Source organism: Papio anubis, chromosome 3, assembly GCF_008728515.1.
Source record: "Papio anubis isolate 15944 chromosome 3, Panubis1.0, whole genome shotgun sequence".
Lineage (NCBI taxonomy): Eukaryota > Metazoa > Chordata > Mammalia > Primates > Cercopithecidae > Papio > Papio anubis.
In genome coordinates, this window is record NC_044978.1 from 48,268,083 (window position 1) to 48,287,200 (window position 19,118).

At 41.7% G+C, this 19,118-nt stretch overlaps 1 protein-coding gene across 1 annotated transcript in view; it reads left to right on the forward strand.

The window, feature by feature from the left end:
* The window catches only part of TBC1D9 (TBC1 domain family member 9), a 138,858-nt gene that overhangs the window by 43,901 nt on the left and 75,839 nt on the right, over positions 1 to 19,118 (forward strand). The window contains exon 2 of the mRNA XM_003899213.5: positions 12,120 to 12,230. Coding sequence (XP_003899262.2) covers positions 12,120 to 12,230 — 111 coding nt within the window. The remainder of the gene's footprint in view (positions 1 to 12,119; positions 12,231 to 19,118) is intronic.

Sequence of the window (19,118 nt, forward strand, 5' to 3'; positions counted from 1 at the left end):
AGATTTAATGAATACTCAGTGGAAGGCCCATGAGGCGACTCACACCTGTAATCCCAGTGCTTTGGGAGGCCAAAGTGGGAGGATCCCTTGAACCCAGGAGTTGTAGACCAGCCTGGGCAACATAACAGGACCCCCATTTCTATAAAAAAAGCTTAAAACTTAACCTCAAGACTCAGACCTTAGTTATAGATTAAAAGAAGTTAATCACTATGTCTTTAGATGAATGCACACTTACATGTAATCATATAATTGAGAAGGTATATAAGCTCTGGAAAACTTTGTAATTTTGAGTTGGCCTGGTGATAATTTCCAGGCCTTCTCCCTGTAACCGGTTGCAGAAATAAAAACTCTCTTCCTCCCCAGTTCATCTGCATCTTGTTATTAGGGCATGAGAAATAGCAGCCCGACCCTCAGTTTGGTCCGGAAACCATCATACCACTGCCTTCCAGCATGGGCAACAGAGCAAGACCCCATGTGTCTGTCTGTCTGTCTATCTATCTATCTATCTATCTATCTATCTATCTATCTATCTATCTATCTATCTATCTATGTGTGTGTGTGTGTGTGTGTGTGTATATATATATATTTTTTTGAGACGGAGTCTCACTCTTGTTGCCCAGGCTGGAGTGTAATGGCGCAATCTCGGCTCACTGCAACCTCCACCTCCCGGGTTCAAGTGATTCTCCTGGCTTAGCCTCCTGACAGCTGGGACAACAGGTGCCCACCACTACGACCAGCTAATTTTTTGTATTTTTAGTAGAGATGGGGTTTCACCATGTTGGCTAGGCTGGTCTCAAACTCCTGACCTTGTGATTCACCTGCCTCAGCCTCCCAAAGTGCTGAGATTACAGGCGTGAGCCACCGCACACAGCATGTGTGTGTATATATATATTTTAAAGAGCATACTCAGAGAATACTTGGTGATAAAAATGATGAAATCAATTGGATTCATTTTTGCACTGTAAACTTCCTGACTTGAGATAAACTAGTTATTAAACATCAAGTGCCTGCAACTGGAGTAAGGAATGTGGTTCAGTGTGTATGAATATGTACCAATTTGTAGCATTGATGAACTCTGTATACCAGAGGGAAAAAATGAACTTCAAAAAAAATTTCTAAAATGTAAAAATCAGGTCCCTCTCCAAGGAAGTGTGTTTTTGAGGGACCTTCTCATTTACATATTGACTCTTAACTAGCATGTTGCAACCTAGCAACAAGATTTCTAACCTGTAGTTATCTGTTGTGAAGTAGCAGCTTTAGTATAACCATGGTAACTGTCTGTTTACATGATGGCATGAGCTCTCTTTGAGTAAAAAATGCCCACAATAAAAGGTTGGAGGTAATTATATATTTTTTGTTTTCTCATCATAAATGTATTGAATGCACATTTGAGAAATTTTTGAAAACACAGAAGACCATAAAATAGCAGAATTGTCATCTCACCTACTAATGTTAATATTTGTAGTTAGTTTTGTATTCTTTAAAATTCATACATGTATTATAATTTGTAATATAGGTTATATTATACTTTTTTGGACAAATTGGGATCATACAGAACAGTAATTAGTTTTGTGCTATTTTTCATATACTAGGTGCATTTCACCATGTCATTAAATAATTATTTGAAGATATGATTTTAAATGTCTAAATATTATATCAATGTACTATAATTTATTTAGACATTCTAGGTCATTACCTAAATGTAATTTTTAATTTGAAATTATTTCTATTTCATATTATTTCATTGTCAAGTTGTTCTTTAGCTTATAGATGCTCTCAGTTATTTGCAGATGTACTATGTAAGAGGATACATGAATTAGAAGAAGGGTTGACAACTCAGGACAGTGAATGACATCTGCAAATGTGGCCTTCCTGAGAGAAGGATCTGAGGGCCATTGCCCCCAAGTATCCAGGAGGGGATTGATACAGCTAATCTCTTAGAAACAGAGGTGGGCTTCATAGCAATGCATTCTTCCTACTAGCACCAAAAAGGCCCCTCCTTCCTACCTCTCAAGGTTGACCTTGATCAGCCTTGACCTTTGAGTTTTAGGTTTTTCAAACCTGCCTCTACAGCCAAGATTAGAATCAGTATAACTTTCTGTTGCACACGGAAGCAGCTGTAAATCTAAGAAAATAGCATCCACTTTCCTATTACAGGGCATGAGGGGAAATTAAATTAAGCCCCCACCTGTTGAGGGGCTTCTTTGAGGAATTAGATCACACAAGGCTTGAGGTGATTTTTTAATAAGTTCAGTCCCATTGTCCTCATTGGTCTGTATCAGAGCAGAGTTGAGTCCTGCACAGAAGTCTGAAAGCAGCAAGCTTGTTTGTGGGGAGAGAACGAGCCAACACACTGCTAGGGTGAAGGCCAGCTTCCTAGGTATGCTTGTACACAGGAACCTACACTTAGAAAAGCGCTGGGCTTGGCTTAATATTCTGCTGCTGCTGCCTTGAAATTCTGAAGAAGTTTTTAACAAGAGGACCTGAATATTCTTTTTGCACTGGGCCCCACAGATTATGTAGCTGATCCTGATTAGGGTGTAGAGTAAGGTATTGCATTAATAAAGTATTTGAATCGTTCCTTCCTCAGACCCCTGCCCCAAGGGGATGGAAAAATCCATTCCAGCTTTTCTGACTTTATGCAGGAGCAGGTGCTTGTGACTTTAAGAGATGGGCCTGCAGGGGAAATGGAACAGCTCCTGGAAGACATGGCCTTTTGAGGGTGCTTGGGAGATTTGAGCAGCACATACTAATTGGATACAGATAAAATGCTCTTCAGATTTCAGTTTTCTGCTCTGTTTGCTTAGTTATAACCCAGCCTGTGTTTTATCTTTTGAGGTGGAAAATATGAAAGTCACAGCTTCTTTCTCCCTCTTGTTGAGCATTTATTTATTTTGTGAGTACTTATATAAGCATGTATGTCAAAGACCCTGTGATCCAGAATTACTGTTTGACATTCTACAGAGTGGGTGCTCTACCTCTCTTAGCTTTGTCATTCTTTCCCCTGTAGCTCACTCCCCTCTTGGTAAGAAATGAGGCAGGGGTCTCTCGGGGATCACCTAATACACTAGTTTATATTCCCAGCACTTTTTAACCAGTGCCCCTTGGGATAGACATACAACAAAACCCTCACGCCTCCTTCATTCACGTATGTTGAGTTGTATCTTAGTTTGTTGAGTTTTATGTTAGTTTGCATTGTGAAAACAGTCATTTTTTCCCAAATGAAAGTTACAGAATTGCATGTGCTCTGTAAAGCTATATAAATGATTCTAAGAAACACAGTCTTAACAACATGACTGCCCTAGAGCCTCCCCTCCCCTAATTTAATACTGTTTAAAGCAGGGGTTCCTAACTGTCAGCCTGCAGACAAGTACCTGTCAGTCTGTGGCCTTTTAGGAACTGGCTGCACAGCAGGGGGTGAGTGGCAGGTGAGGGAGCATTTGAGCTCCACCTCCTTTCAGGTCAGCTGCAGCATTAGGTTCTCACGGGCACAAGAACCCTATTGCGAACCGCACATGCAAGGGATCTAGGTTGCATGCTCCTTAAGACAATCTAATGCCTGATGATCTGAGGTGGAACAGTTTCATCCTCAAACCATCCCCCGACCACCCCACCCCCCACCTCTGGTCCATGGAAAAATTATCTTCTATAAAACCAGTCCCTGGTGCCAAAAGGTTGGAGACTGCTGACTTAAAGTACCAAATTTTAAACTGTTACCAGTCTGCCTCCAGCTAAGAACAGATATTGAGATTAAGCATTTAGGAACCTAGAACAATTGTCTGTTAATTTTAATCAAAAAATTGGAAGCTTGTATTTTTTATGTCATTTCTTTTTTTTTTAGTATTCCATATGCATCATATTTTTACAGAAGTGTCAATCTGTAACAGACTGAAAACTAAAAAACAAAGAAAAACTGATTTTTTTCAGCCCTGTCCCCAAGTTGGCAAAACTGATTCTTAACCACAAATGTTTGAGAAGCACTGTCCTCATTAAGAGTCAACAATATATTTCTTAGACTTCTTAATTCATCTTTCAACGAACAGTGATGAGTTGGGGTGTGTGTGTGCGTGTGTGTGTGTGTGTGTGTGTGTGTGAGAGAGAGAGAGAGAGAGAGAGAGAGAGAGAGAGAGAGAGATAAGACTGGTTCCTTCCCCCCAGGTAACGGTGTCATCTTTGAAGGCAGCATGATACAGGGGCAGCTAGAATGGGGTTATGAGAAGCAGCTATTGAAATTGAGAGGAAAGAGTTGTGGATGGCCTGTTTAAAACAACAACATTCCATAGTAGGCTTGTTGAGAACCATTTTTATCTAGAGATGCTAAAGAGTGGAAGAATGTATGGTACTTATGAAAATAAAATTGCTCCCACCATTCGACACTGAAGGTAGCATCCAAGTATTGGGATTGGTTACATGTCTATCCATGCCCTTCTAATCTTTTTCCCCTATTGCCAATAATACCTGTGCCTGAGAATAACTATAATACTCTTTGAGGTTATGGAACAGAGAACAATGCGTTGTACCTATTTCCTGTCCCAGCCACCTTCCTTGACAAACCTCCCACATCCTCCACCTCCTTACCCAGAGAACAGCCTCCGCCTGTATTCCCCTTTCATACATAATGTGACTGGCCAACATTAGCCCGCGTGTACCTTCACATTGGTTATGGTGCCTCTAGGAACTCTGGCGCATTTATACTTATGGAGATGACCCTCACCTGGCCATTTCAGCATTCTTCACACTTGCACACAGAGCCATTTTCCTAATCCCTCTCTTGGTCCCCTGGACAGTATGGTATGCAAACCGTATTTACCAATCTGTGTGTTGGGCACAAGGGTTTCAATTGGTTAATTAAACCTTTGAATTATCTTTGTTTTTTTTTTGTTTTGTTTTGTTTTGTTTTTTGACAACTGCCAATCTCTGAGCTCCTTTCCAAAAGTGGAAGAGAGGCTTGTCTTTTCCCTGAATATCTCTGCTTTTGATCTAACTTAATTTCAGATAAATTTCAATACTGATTAAAAAGTGACAAATTACTTCTGAAACTGGAGAAATTGATTTCCCAAGGTAAGCAGTTCCAGATATGAGTTTGGTTTGCATTATTACCTCACAGTCTTTGAAATGGAATTTTTAGCCGCCTTCTCAAGTCTTGGTCTCCTTTGTAAGATTCATAGACAATTTTAATTATTTAAGGCAGATTTGCTAGAACTTGTAATATTGGAAACTGTGGTACAAAGATGAATTAGTTCTTAAAATAATTCTTGGTTTCTCCCAATGTTCATCAAATTGAGAATTTTGTGGTCCACATTGTAAATATTCAGCATAATGTGCTGAACATTATTGTAGGCTTTGAGACTCCCAAGATAAATATGGCAGTGCTTGTCTTCAAATTGCCCAGGGTCTGGTGGGAAGAAACCGTACTTTTTAATTTTTGAAGTAGGAAACAATGTAGTAATTATCTTAGTGTAATATAAGTCAAGATGGTTGGCAAAACCCAAAAAAGCGAAGTTAATTGCCAGGAGATTTGGGGGCTTGAGTGTTGAGAGCGTTGGTTGGGAGCATGCCGGAGAAAACAGGGACACATGCATTAGGTGACCTTGACTTGGATATTGAGGGAAAGAGCAGTTTGCCAGAATGAGAAACACTTGTGCAAAACCTTGGAGGCTTTAAAAAGTAACAAGCAAACAAACAAGGCTCATTAAAGAAGTGTAAAAGTTATGGTATGGCTAGAGAGTTTATAGGTATGTCAGCAGCTGCTTCTGAATGTTTCCATTTAATTACTTTCTGCCCAGTATCGTGTAAGTGTTAAGACTTCTAGAGAATGTATCACTTACATCTAAGGAGCAGCAGCCAGAAGAACAGGTGGCAGCAGGTGGCCTACAGAAACCTACCATCTTCCCAGATAGTAAGCCAGGCATGGAAGTGATGGGCGGGAGAGCAAGTACTGAGCCAAAAGTCTTGCATGTGTATAGAAGATATATAAAGAAGTAAATCCAAGGATACTGCATCTCTGGCTTTGGGGAGATCGGTGAATATTTGCTGAAATGAATGGAAATCCAGTATGTATGTAAATGGAAGCTTCTAGATGGTGAATTCTGTCTAACTGTACCTCTTAGCAAATGTCACCACAATGGGAAAGGCAAATAACTCACAGAAAAGGAAATTGGAATGGCCAACAAACAGGAAAATCAATTAATAATCAGAGGAATGCAAATTTAAATCACAAGTAGGTGCCATTTCTCACTCTAGAAATTGGTGAAAATAAAATAAAAAAACCTGGTAATGCTAAGTGTTGGAGATATTATGGAGAAACAGGTATTCCCACACTTTCTTGAGCACTTTAGAGAGCAATTTTGTAATATCTAATGAGGTTTAGAAATGCACTTACCCTGGGACCTGACAATTCCATTCTAAAGAAATATGCTCAGGTGCTTAAGGATTTATGCAAACAGAATATGATTACAGTTGCATAATAGAGCAAAAACTGTGGATAAATCCAATGTCCTTTACTAGGAAAACAGATAAGTTGTAATATACTTACATAGTGGAATATTGCACAATATTTTTAACTGAATGCATCAGATTTACAAGTATATTCTGGATAAATTTTACAAACATATTGATTGAAAAAAATAAGCTGCAGTGTAACTTACAGCAAATTTGTAAAATACTCATCAGTTTTAAATGTTTTATATGAAAAACATATGGGTCAGTAAAAGTATAAGGACCTGGATAGGAAGAATACAAAACAATTTAAGAATGGTTAATGGAGAGAGGGAAATGGGATTAAGGGAGTGCAAAGGGAACATCACTGTGTCTGTTACCTTTTCTTTCTGTTAAAAAAAAAAAAAGTAGACCTGAAGCAGGTAAGGCAAAATGTTAAAAACAAACAAACAAACAAAACAGAGTAGTGGTACATGTATTTTGTAATTTCCTATACTTTTCTATTGTTTTGAATAATTCATCACACAATAGTGCTTAGTGCATACTAGGCACTTTCTAGGGTAGGTACTATTATTTCTTTATCAGGAAGCAGGGGCACAGAGAGATTAAGGGACTGACTGGTATGTGAGCTGAGGCTGAGCCCGCTCCCCTGACCACTCTACCATGTACTTCCTGGATTTCTGCTTCATTTCAGACCAGCTTCAGGACTAATGGAATAGGGGAAGCCAAGTAATCTTTAGGATCCTGTCCAGTTTACTTAGCCCTGATCACCAGTAGATGGATCGATCATTTCCATGAGCACATTTCTGCATGGCAACACTCTCCTGACACAGCCCTGCCTGCAGAAGGCTGACAGGGGTTTCTCTGCAGCACTGTGGACCTGCCACCTGTACCAGCTCCCAGCCGGGCTGCAGCTGTGCAGTGGTGACTGTGCATCACACATCTTCCAGTGCCCACAACCAAATGGGAAGCGAATATGGAACAATTTTGCCAAGTGTTTTCTGAATCTCCTTGAAAACAGCACTTTTACATTATAAGATGCCACTGTACTAATGTAATAGGTAGATGCAGATAAGAGTTATTTTGAGGGCTGTAATTTGATTTCGTTATCTTAGGCAATCAAGATTGTTTAACACCAGGAATAGCTGACTAGAACAGCTGCTAAAACAGCGCTTTGTGTGGGAAATGAAGAAAAGGTTCAGTATTTTGACAGCCATTTCAAAGGTATGAGTAATAAGACTTTTAAGAAAATCCTAATTGTTGCTCCTTTTGTGGGGGGGCGGGGCAAGGGGATTCTCTAGACCAGATTTCCCATCTCCTAGTATTCTACATCGATAGAGGACAAAGGAGCAGTATTTCCTTTTTCCCAGGGTCTTGACTTCATGCACCAATAGAGTTTAGATAGCATGGTGATAATTTATTATTTGGATTTTTTTTTTTTTTAAACACACACACACACCTAACTTGTCCATTTATCATCAAACATGTGTTTAGTGCTTACTGGGCTCCAAAGTGCAGGGCCTATGGATCCAAAATAATCAATTAGACCCTGCCCTCAAGGAACTCTCAGTCTGGAGAGAAGAGGAAAAAATGGGACAAGGCAAAATATGCAAGTAATCTTAAACAAATGTAATAGGCATTATAGAGGCAGAACTGGGAGGAAGAGTACAGTAGGAAAAAGGTGGCATTCAAAGATTAGGAGTTTGCTGTTTGAGGTCGGGGGGACAAGAGCAGACAGACAAGTACAACATTTCGAGTGATCAGTGTTATCCAGGCGTGAAAGGACTCAACACTTCTGGGTTAATATGGAAAGAATCTATTTCTTGATTTGACTGGCCAACTGCGTACCTCAGTTCACAGTATTACTTTCTGTTTGGATATCCAGTGCCTTAAATGTTCAGGGAATTTTCACAGAAATTTTCTCATTTAAATGTACCTAATGTGAATATCCTGATACACTTTCTGTAATTTACTTGAAAATATTTCAGCATGTACCTGTGCTACGTACATGTATATCTGTTAGTTTTCATCCAAGTCTTAGTGGAAGTTGGTGGCGCCAGTCGTGAATGCAGAGGTAGGGTTGGTGAACTTGCATCTAATGAGAAACCCTCACTCCAGGGGGCCTTGCTTTAAGCAACTCGGTCTTCTTTATCTCTAATTGACACCAGAGGCTTTGTTAATTAGAATGGTTTATGTTGAGGTTGGATTTTAATTGGGAACATTGTGGTGATGAAGATATGTGGATTGGGTTGGACCTTTTCAGAGGTCTTCCTTCTTTTGTGTTACAGAGGACAAAAGTTCAGTGAGCCATAAAGGATGATAAAACTGAGGCTCCAGGAGGAAGTGGCAGAGCCAGGATTGAAGCATTCCAGAACCAGGACTGCCCCTGTCCGCTGCTCTGCCTTGCCTAGTCAATTATGCTTGCCCTTGAAAGAGTCTTGGTCTATGATGACACTCAGAGGCTTATTAAACCACACAGGCTGATTCTTTTGTTTGTTTGTTTGTTTGTTTGAGACAGAGTCTTGCTCTGTTGCCCAGGCTGGAGTGTAGGGGCATGATCTCGGCTTACTGCAACCTCCGCCTCCCAGGTTCAAGCAATTCTCCTGCCTCAGCCTCCCTAGAAGCTGGGATTACAGGTGCACACCATTGTGCCTGGCTAATTTTTTTTGGATTTTTAATAGAGAAGGGTTTTCACCATGTTGGCCAGGCTCTTCTTGAACTTCTGGCCTCAAGTGATCCACCTGCCCCAGCCTCCTGAAGTGCTGAGATTACAGGTGTGAGCCACCGCGCCCAGCCCACAAGCTGATTCTTGATTGCAACCCTCTAAACCCAGACTAAAGTTTGTATGCCTTAGAACCAACATATATGACACCTGTAGTAGTTTCAGCATTTTATTTCTTATTTTGATTCAAGATGTGAGAGGTATTACAAACACTCAATTATGGGTGATGCATTTGTGTGTCTAGTTAACAGAGAAGGAAATTTAGTGTTCTCGGCTAGCACTATTTCACTATTTTCTGCTTTTCCTATTATATTCTTCCATCTGTAGATAACTTAAAAGTCATTTAAGAAATTAGAGGTCTCTGTAGCAAATCCAAGTCACAGTAAAGCAAACAAAAATGCATATGTGTGTGATATAATGTGGAAATCTACCCCCTTGGAAGATTTTGCAGGCTGTAAAAATTTCATTTTTTTTTTTTTTTTTTGAGACGGAGTCTTGCTCTGTAGCCCGGGCTGGAGTGCAGTGGCCGGATCTCAGCTCACTGCAAGCTCCGCCTCCCGGGTTCACGCCATTCTCCTGCCTCAGCCTCCCGTGTAGCTGGGACTACAGGCGCCCGCCACCTCGCCCGGCTAGTTTTTTGTATTTTTAGTAGAGACGGGGTTTCACCGTGTTAGCCAGGATGGTCTCGATCTCCTGACCTCGTGATCCGCCCGTCTCGGCCTCCCAAAGTGCTGGGATTACAGGCTTGAGCCACCGCGCCCGGCCAAAAATTTCATTTTTAATGTATTTCATACAGGCCAGAGCTAACAAGGTAATTTCTACTGAGCAAAAGTTTTTTTGTTTGTTTTTGTCCTGGTATGTTGAGGTCAGCTAATGGTCACTGTGGTTTGGAGTGAATCTAAATGGATTTTTTGCCGTTGGACAAAGACCAAGGACAACTGTAGGACTTCTGCATGTTCTACTTCACTTAGGCTTCTTGATTAATAACCCTAGTTCAGGAAGGCAAGGGCGATTATGACTACTTTACAGCTGAGGAAATCAAAGCAACGAGAAGTTAAATGTCCCGTCCCACTCCACAGAACTGGTTATAACAGAGTCAGAGACAGAATTGAGCTCTTCCGAACATGAGTTGACTAGATCATAGCTCCTTCCATGACACCAGGATGCCAGAGCAGAGGGAAGTGAATTTCAATGACATTGTGCATATCAGGGTTTTTTTATTTGGTATGGCCAGAACCAAACCTCAAGACATTATTACAAAATAACACAACAAGAGGTACCGGTGGCAACATTTTCAGAATTTGTGCCTCAGATTCAGGGAAACTTCAGGAAAAGCCTGCAATCTGGCACTGAGCTTTGCTGCTTTCAGTATCAACAGTTGCAAAGCAAGGGAGGCTGGGGGCCTTCAGCCTCCATCTCCCAGCTTCAAATACCATTAGTTCCATCCCAAAGTCATCCTCTATAAACATGCAATCTAAATAGAGGTAAACTTAGATAAAAGTATCTTAGCAGGTTTTTTTCAGGTGGCTTAACCCCTCATTCCAAACAGCCTATTACCCCTAAGTCTTATTACCTTCAGTCTTCAAAAACAATCCTGGGGTAGTAATGGTGTCTCCATCTGGCAATTGAGAAAAGCGAGATTTTGGAAATAAAATGTCTTGGGCTAATATTGTCAACTGTTCTGGGTTCCTAATTGGTCCTTCTGAGTCCAAGCCCTGCTATATACTGGGTTCCATGTAGCTTTAGATTAACTATGGGCATTTACATTATGGGAATCTTTTGGATTCATCTTTCCAATTAAGGGATCTAGTTTATTATACCTTGGAGAATATGTGTGTGTAATCCGTGTTATTTTAAAATGCTGTAGAAAATGTTTGGTGTCTAATCCCGCTTAAGTGTGGTTCAAAGGTGGTTAAAAGAGAAATTTGCACTGATGACAGGCTCCCAGTTTGAAGCTGTCAGAATCCTTGTACTGCCACCACCACACCTGACAAGTTGTCTGGGAACACTGGAAAAGGATTGCTGAGTGAGAAACAGGGTTGTGCATTCTCCGCATGGCTGGAGAGCCTCAGCCGGGTCATCTGGGCAGACTTCGCCTTCCAGGCACCTTCCACCTTTGCTCACTAAGCTGCTTTCTGCTCTTAATTTCCTTTTCCTTGTCAGTTTTCCTCCTAGAAAGAGAAGGTACAGCCTGTTCTTAAGTGAGCATTGGTATACTGGGCATTTGTATTCCTTCCAAATAAATCGCTAAATTCATTTGCTGAACATTCAGGCTTGTCTGGACTTGACGATGTGAACAAGTTTTCACATGGGCCTGGTAAACCCTGGATAAGCGGATCACTGGGGTTCTTGACTCAAAGAACTAAACTTTGTGCTAAAAATGCAGACCCTGATCCTCAACCTTATTCCTGCATCATTTCATAGCATAGACCAACTCTGGTTAGCCCTGGTTATCATGACTGATGTCACAAATGGCAGAGGACTCTGCTGTTGAAATGCGAAGATCCCTCTGTTTCCCGGCCCTGGCTCATCCTAAACATGGTGCCAAAGCACTGCCTGACCTTCTCCTCCGCTCGATGATAAATGCCCTGGGGATGCTGTCTTATTCAGTTTTGTGCCCACAGGGTTTGTCTTGCACATAGTAGGAATTTAATTAGTGTTTGCTGAGCTGAATTGTACTAATTTTTTAAACATAAATGGAAAGTGGAACAGATGAAAATAACATGTGGGGCAGCCTGGCAGACTGAATCGGATAAGCACGACTGGTTCTCGTGACCTTGTCAAGTTGTGCAGCTTGTGCAGAGCCAGCATCATCTTAAATGAAATTTTCCAAGGCGTGGTGCAATGGGAGATGGGGTTGTTGGGAGAGCTCATGAAAGGGCATGTTCACGCTGCCCCTGGGAATTTGGGAAAGTACTAAGGCAATTCTTACCTGTTTCTCCCCATGTTCCACCCTCAGGCCTGCTGGTGGGTACCCTTGATGTTGTGTTGGACTCCAGTGCCCGGGTCGCTCCTTACCGAATCTTGTACCAGACTCCAGACTCCCTGGTCTACTGGACCATCGCCTGTGGTAAGCAAATGCATCCTGAAATACGCAAGTTTTAAAAGAAACATTAGGGTTAACAACTTTTTATCAGAAGGAAAGGAGTGTGTACTTGCTGAATGCAATCACTGGTATTTTAGGGTGATTAACCTTAGCCATTTCAACACATGAACCCAGAGGCTCAGTGGCTTAACACAACGAAAGTTTCTTTCTCACTCGGGTAGAGTCATGTTGGGATTATGTGGCCTCCTCCATGTGTAGTGACACTCTGGAACACAAGGCCTCCAAGGTCAGCATACAAGGGAAGAGTGCGAGGGTGGAGCACATCTGTGTTTAACTTCCTTGGCCCAGAAGTGGCACACTCCGCCTTCCGTTCCACTCACACTTAGTGGCCAAGACTAGTCATGTGGGCCCAACCTCACTGCAGAGGAAGCTGGGAAATGAAGAAGGATGTGTGGAATACTTGGGTGTACTAAGTAATATTTGGTATATCCTAGCATAGTACTTCCTACTGAGTAGGAATTCTTTAGTTCTCCTAATGATAATCAGTAATGCTGTGCTGTGCTTAAAATAGTAGTCAACAGTCTTGCTTTGGCTGGTCCGATGGTCGTGAGCTATTTCCATTCATCACAGACAGTTGCAGATGGAACTCCTTTTCTACTCTGTCCCCACTTCTCACTACTGCACTTGACTAGTCTTAAATTTTTTTGTTGTTGTTTTTCCAGATGAAGTCTCACTCTGTCGCCCAGGCTGGAGTGCAGTGGCATGATCCCAGCTTACCACAATCTCTACCTCCCGGGTTCAAGCAATTCTCCTACCTCAGCCTCCCGAGTAGCTGGGATTACAGGCGCCTACCACCATGCCAGCTAATTTTTGTGTTTTTACTAGAGATGGGGTTTCACCATGTTGGCCAGGCTGGTCTTGAACTCCTGACCTCAAGTGATCTGCCCACCTCGGCCTCCTAAAGTGCTGGGATTACAGGTGTGAGCTACTGCACCCAGCAAAAAAAAAATTTTTAATCTTGCTTTTATTGGATCTCTCATAAGAACTTCTAGTCCAAATCGACCAAGTTTTTTGTTGTTGTTGTATTTGAGATGGAGTCTTGCTCTGTTGCCCAGGCTAGAGTGCAGTCACGCGATCTTGGCTCACTGCAACGTCCGCCTCCCAGGTTCAAGCGATTCTCCCGTCTCAGCCTCCCAAGTAGCTGGGATTACAGGCTCGTGCCACCACACCCAGCTAATTTTTGTATTTTTAGTAGAGATGAGGTTTCACTATGTTGGTCAGGCTGGTCTTGAACACCTGACCTCAGGTGATCCACCCCCCTCAACCTCCCAAAGGGCTGGGATTACAGGCATGAACCACTGTGCCCGGACTTTTTTTTTTTTTTTTTTTCCTACAATTTCCTTTTTTGTAGAGATGGTGCCTCTCTGGGTTGCCCAGCCTGGTCTTGAACTCCTGCTTTGGCCTCCCAAAGTGCTGGGATTTCAAGCATGAGCCACTGCAATTGGCCCAAAATGGCCAAGTATTTGTTTGCATGCGGTTTTTAAAACAGCCATAAGAAAAGTAAGGTCACTATATGAACACTTTTTTTAACTTTTATTTTTTCACCTCTACTTGATTTACAGGAAAGTTGAGCAGATTGTTCAGAGAACTCTCATCTGTACCACCCCCCATGCAGAGTTTCCCCTATTATTAACATCTTACTGTGGTGCATTTGTTATAATTAATGAACCAGTGTTGATACATTATTTGTAAGTAAAGTCTGTTGTTCAGATTTCCCTCATTTTCTTTTTCTGTTTCAGTATCCCATCTGGTATAACATTATAGTTAGTCGGTCATATCCCGTTAGGCTCCTCTTGGCTGTGGAATTTTCTCCGATTTTCCTGGGCTTGGATGATCTTGACAGTTTTGAAAGATACTGATCCAGTATGTTTTGGCATACTCCTCAACTGGAATTTGTTTGATATTTTTGTCATGATTAGACAGGGGCGGTAGATTTAGATCACAGAGATAAAGGGCCATTTTGTTTCATGGTGCCAAGTGTACATTTTATCAACATGATTTATGACTGTGGGCCTCCTTGATCACCTCCCTAAAATAGTGTTTTTTTAGGTTTCTCCACTGTAAAGTTACTCTGTTCTTCCCCTTTTCAAACTATTCTCTTTGGAGGGAAATCACTATGTGCAGTCCATACTTAAGGAGCAAGGATTTTTCTCTCCTTTAGGGTAGACTGTCTACATAATTTGTGGAGAATTGTTTTGCACAGTAAATTTATCTCTTCTCCCTCATTTATTTATTTAATTATTTATGTCACTATAGACTCATGCCTATTTATTTCATCTTCTGGGTTATAATCCAACACTACTTTATTCTTTGCTCAAATTGTTCCGGCTTCGGCCATTGGGAGCTTTTTCGGTTGACTTCATTCATTTTTAAAATTGATGTTTACTTGGTAGGAAGTGCTGTGCTGGGATCTAAAAATATAAAGACAATTATATTTGGTCTCTGCTCTTGAGAAACGTACAGTCTAGTGAGGATACAAGTAAATAGTCAATTACAGCCCAGTGTGAACCAGTGCCTTACGGTTCCATTGAATTTGTGGGCATCAAACTAAACAGAGGAATATAGGCTGGCCTCCTACAGAATTAGAAGAGGTTATCTAGGTGTGATTTCAGGCTGCTGGCAAGCTCCATTGCCTGGGTAATTCTCCCTCAGGGATCTAGTAGTACCTGAAATTCTAACATTGTAATTATGTCTCTCCCACTCCCCGCCGGAGATGGAGTCTTGCTCTGTTGCCCAGGCTGGAGTGTAGTGGCACAATCTCAGCTCACTGCAACATCTGCCTCTTGAGTTCAAGCGATTCTCTTGCCTCAGCCTCCTGAGTAGCTGGGATTACAGGGACACACTACCATGCCCTGCCAATTTTTGTATTTTTAGTAGACACGGGGTTTTACTATGTTGGTCAGGCTGGTCTCGAACTCCTGACCTTGTGATCCGCCCGCCTTGGCCTCCCAAATGCTGGGATTACAGGCATGAGCCACCGTACCAGACCATAATTATGTCTTTTTAAATGTATTCTGAGATGCAAACAGCCCAATGAGAGACAATTAACTATAACCATTGTTTACACACCCCATGAACGAAGGCATGGCTTCAAGGTTCAGAGCAGTGGGAAAACCCATCAAAAAGTGAAGAATGGGGATTGAGTGAGAGGAAGGTGATAAAGGATTAAAGAAGAGGAAGCTGGGACTCTGACCTGGACAGACTTACCAGTGTAACCCAGGGTCCTGGAAGACAGTGTTCCAGTCTTCTCTGCATGTTTACCCACCACAGAGGAGCCTGTAGAAGGGAAAGTACCATCTGGCCTGCCATAGTTGATTGGGTAAGCATCACATTTAGTTGGCAAACAATCTAGAATCATGTTTCGTAGCCAGCAGATGAAGAACTAAAAAGAAAGAAGTTAAAAGCCAGGGAAAGCCACCAAACCCCTCCACCTCATGAGGGTGTAGAAAGGACGCCGCCGCCTCCTTCTCGCTCACTTTCCAGCAATCCTGCCACAAGTGCCCAACTGCTTGTGAGATCCTTTGCAGGAGCCCTCAGATCTCTCCTTACCGCCCTCCAGCCTCCTGGTCTTCCCACCTCAATTTCTGGTGATGTAAGGAACTGGTTTGTGTCTCCTGTGACTTTTCCTCTGACCCTGAGCCATCACCTTTGTTGTCGCTGACATTTATAATGTCATTGCCTGACGTTACTACTCCTCAGTCTGATTCTGGGGCTTTGCCATGGTATTGCTATGAAATAGATCTTCCTGTGAATACTCCTATGGGATAGAATTGGGTGTTACAAAGCTGAGTTATTCCTGAATTATTTGCTGAGCCAAGGCTAAGGAACACTAAGCTGTAAATGCTGATGGCATAATTTATTGTCTAAAGTGATGTGTAGTTTTCTTTTCCCAGTGGTACCTGTCACAATGAAATCACTGCATGATTTCATTATAATAAACCCAGAATGGTTTTAGTTTTTGTATATATTGATTATCCACAGAGATAGCTCCAGAATTTCTTTATGGGAGCCTGAGCGACAGAGCGAGACAAGTGTTGTGAAAGTGGTTTTGTATTGTTGTTGTTTTTGTTGCATTTTGTATTTTTTTTTTGAGGCAATGTCTTACTCTGTCCCCCAGGCTGGAGTTCAGTGGCGTGATCTCGGCTCACTGCAACCTCTGCCTCCCAGGCTCAAGTGATCCTCCCACCTCTGCCTCCCAAGTAGCTGGGACTACAGGCAGGCACCACCGTTCCCTGCTAATTTATTTATTTATTTTTTTGTAGAGACAGGGTTTCGCCATGTTGCCCAGCCTGATCTTAAACTCCTGTGCTCAAGCCGTCCACCTGCCTCAGCTTCCCAAAGTGCTAGGATTACAGGTGTGAACCACCGCGACAGGCCACCATTAATTGTTCTTTCTTACTGATTTCCATTTAAAATCCAAGTTACTGGCTCCCTTTCATAAGATTTTAAGAGCAGAAGCTACTCCCTTAAGATTTTTTAAATGTATCTGTACCTTATTGTTTGTAAATTTAATGTTATTTTTCATAAACTACAAAGTTAGTATGGGGTAGGAAAATATATTAAAAACTTCTGATTTGCTAGGATTTTATGAAATATTGCTATAAAAGAAACTTCTGCAGACAATTGGGTAAGTCTAACTCACTGCCTTGTGGAATCCGTGGGATTATAAAACCTTTTTCTATAAATCTTGATCTTGTCATGTGTTTTGTAAATCTTTAATAAGCATAAATTGAGTTAAAGGGAGCATCTGCCACCAATGTCTTGACATAGACCACATAGAGCAGTAGTAGTGTTACTGGTAAATCCTAGCTGTATGATTTGCCTTAGACTTGACCCACATGAAATCAGGCAGGAGGACTCTTTCTGACCATCTTACTGCCACTATAATAAGCACCTGGCCCTGGGCAATATGAATCATACGGAAAGCGGGGTGGAGGTACCACGAATTATTTGATGAGACATTATTTTCACATGCCTCCTCTTTTTATCTTTTTTATTTTTTTGAGACGGACTCTTGCCTTGTCACCCAGGCTAGAGTACAGTGGCACAATCTCGGCTCATTGCAACTTCTGCCCCTGGATTCAAGTGATTCTCCTGCCTCAGCCTCCCGAGTAGCTGGGATTACAGGTGCCTGCCACCACGCCTGGGTAATTTTTGTGTTTTTAACAGAGATGGAGTTTCACCGTGTTGGCCAGGCTGGTCTTGAACTTCTGACTCAGGTGACCCGCCCATCTCAGCCTCCCAAAGTGCTGGGATTATAGGCCTGAGTCACCATGCCCGGCTCGCCTCATAATTACTAACAAATAATCTTCTGTTAGTTTATCCAGACTGGTCTGAAGAAGTTGATCATTTACATTTCCTTGACATGGAGAAATTTAATTGGGAAAGGGAGCCAAAAAACTTTCCTAAACGATGACCATTTCATTTCACTAGTACCCAAAATGCAGTTTTTGTTCTTTTTGGCTAATATGCCATTATGTCAACAATTCTAGCCTACAGAAGGGCATTTTGTTTAGTGGTTTGTACAGTAAATTCTACGTTTTATCCAGCCAGTTTTGTTGAGCTGGTTATACTGTACTCTGACAATTGTGTCTCTCATGGTTTACCAGTGAATTGACTATTTTGCACCTGGGGCTCACATGAGAATACTAAATAGGTGCAGATATGCCCCTAGCAGCTCTTGTTTTGGATATGGTGTTCCAGAGGCAGAAGAGAGCCCAGTCCATTGTCTTCCTTGGCCTTCGGTTGGCAGAGGTAGAAAGCCATTTGACTTTCTCCCCATTATAAGGACTAGAAGGTTGTAACAGTAAAAAGGGTTGGTTATGTGATCTCCATGGGAATATGGACACATAGGAATGTAGGTCGTTCCAAGGATACAATCTAAAGAAAGGAGTTCTGGGACAGCTCAGGAGAGTTAGAAGCAAAGATACAGAAGAGCTGCTGGCAGTTCCTTCTGGATGCATCTGACCTTCAAAAAGGGCTAATAAAGTAAAGCGTGGAGGGGATGTGTTTGATGGACACCTCACTGATAACAATGCTGAACAGTGCCTTGATTTGGCTGTGTATTGATTTAGTATCCCTTCCATTCCAGAATGTCATCTGGGCCTAGATGGTCATTGTGTTTCAGAAATGAAAGATAAATCAGCCACCGTCTTGCCTGCCCCTCTTATTGTAGTAGGATGCAGAGGCAAGGTGAATTGTCCAAGTTCACATTCCTGGTTATAACTAGTTATGTGGTGCTCAGACCAAGATCTCAGGTCTCCCCAGTCCCATCCCAGGACTTCTTAAGTGGCACCATGCTGGCTTTTATGATTAAATATTCTTTTAGTTAGCAAATGGTAAGACCCAGAGTTTAATTAAAGATTGCTAATTGGTTCTGCTCTTATTCTCTACTTTAAATAAATAAAGTGTTGGGTAATTTAGTTGCCTTCTGCATGAGGCAGACGTAATGTGAAAGTTGATAGGTATTTTTGTGATTCTTTCTTGGTCTGTGTAACTCAAGGACTATTCTCGTATCCTTAGAAACACAGTGAGTTAAGAAAGCAAACAAAAATAATTGCTCCTTTTTCTTCAAGCAATACATGTTTATTGCAAAAATTACAAAATATAGATACATAAAATGAATAAAAAGAAAACAAAATACCATATCATAAATCATCACTTTCTAGACTTTAAAAAATCTCCAATATACTTTATATACCTATATATACAAATATATAGCTGGGGCTATAGGTGCACGCCACCACTCCTGGCTAATTTTTGTATTTTTAGTAGAGATGAGGTTTCATCATGCTGTCCAGGCTGATCTCAAACTCCTGACCTCAAGTGATACACCCACCTCGGCCTCCCCAA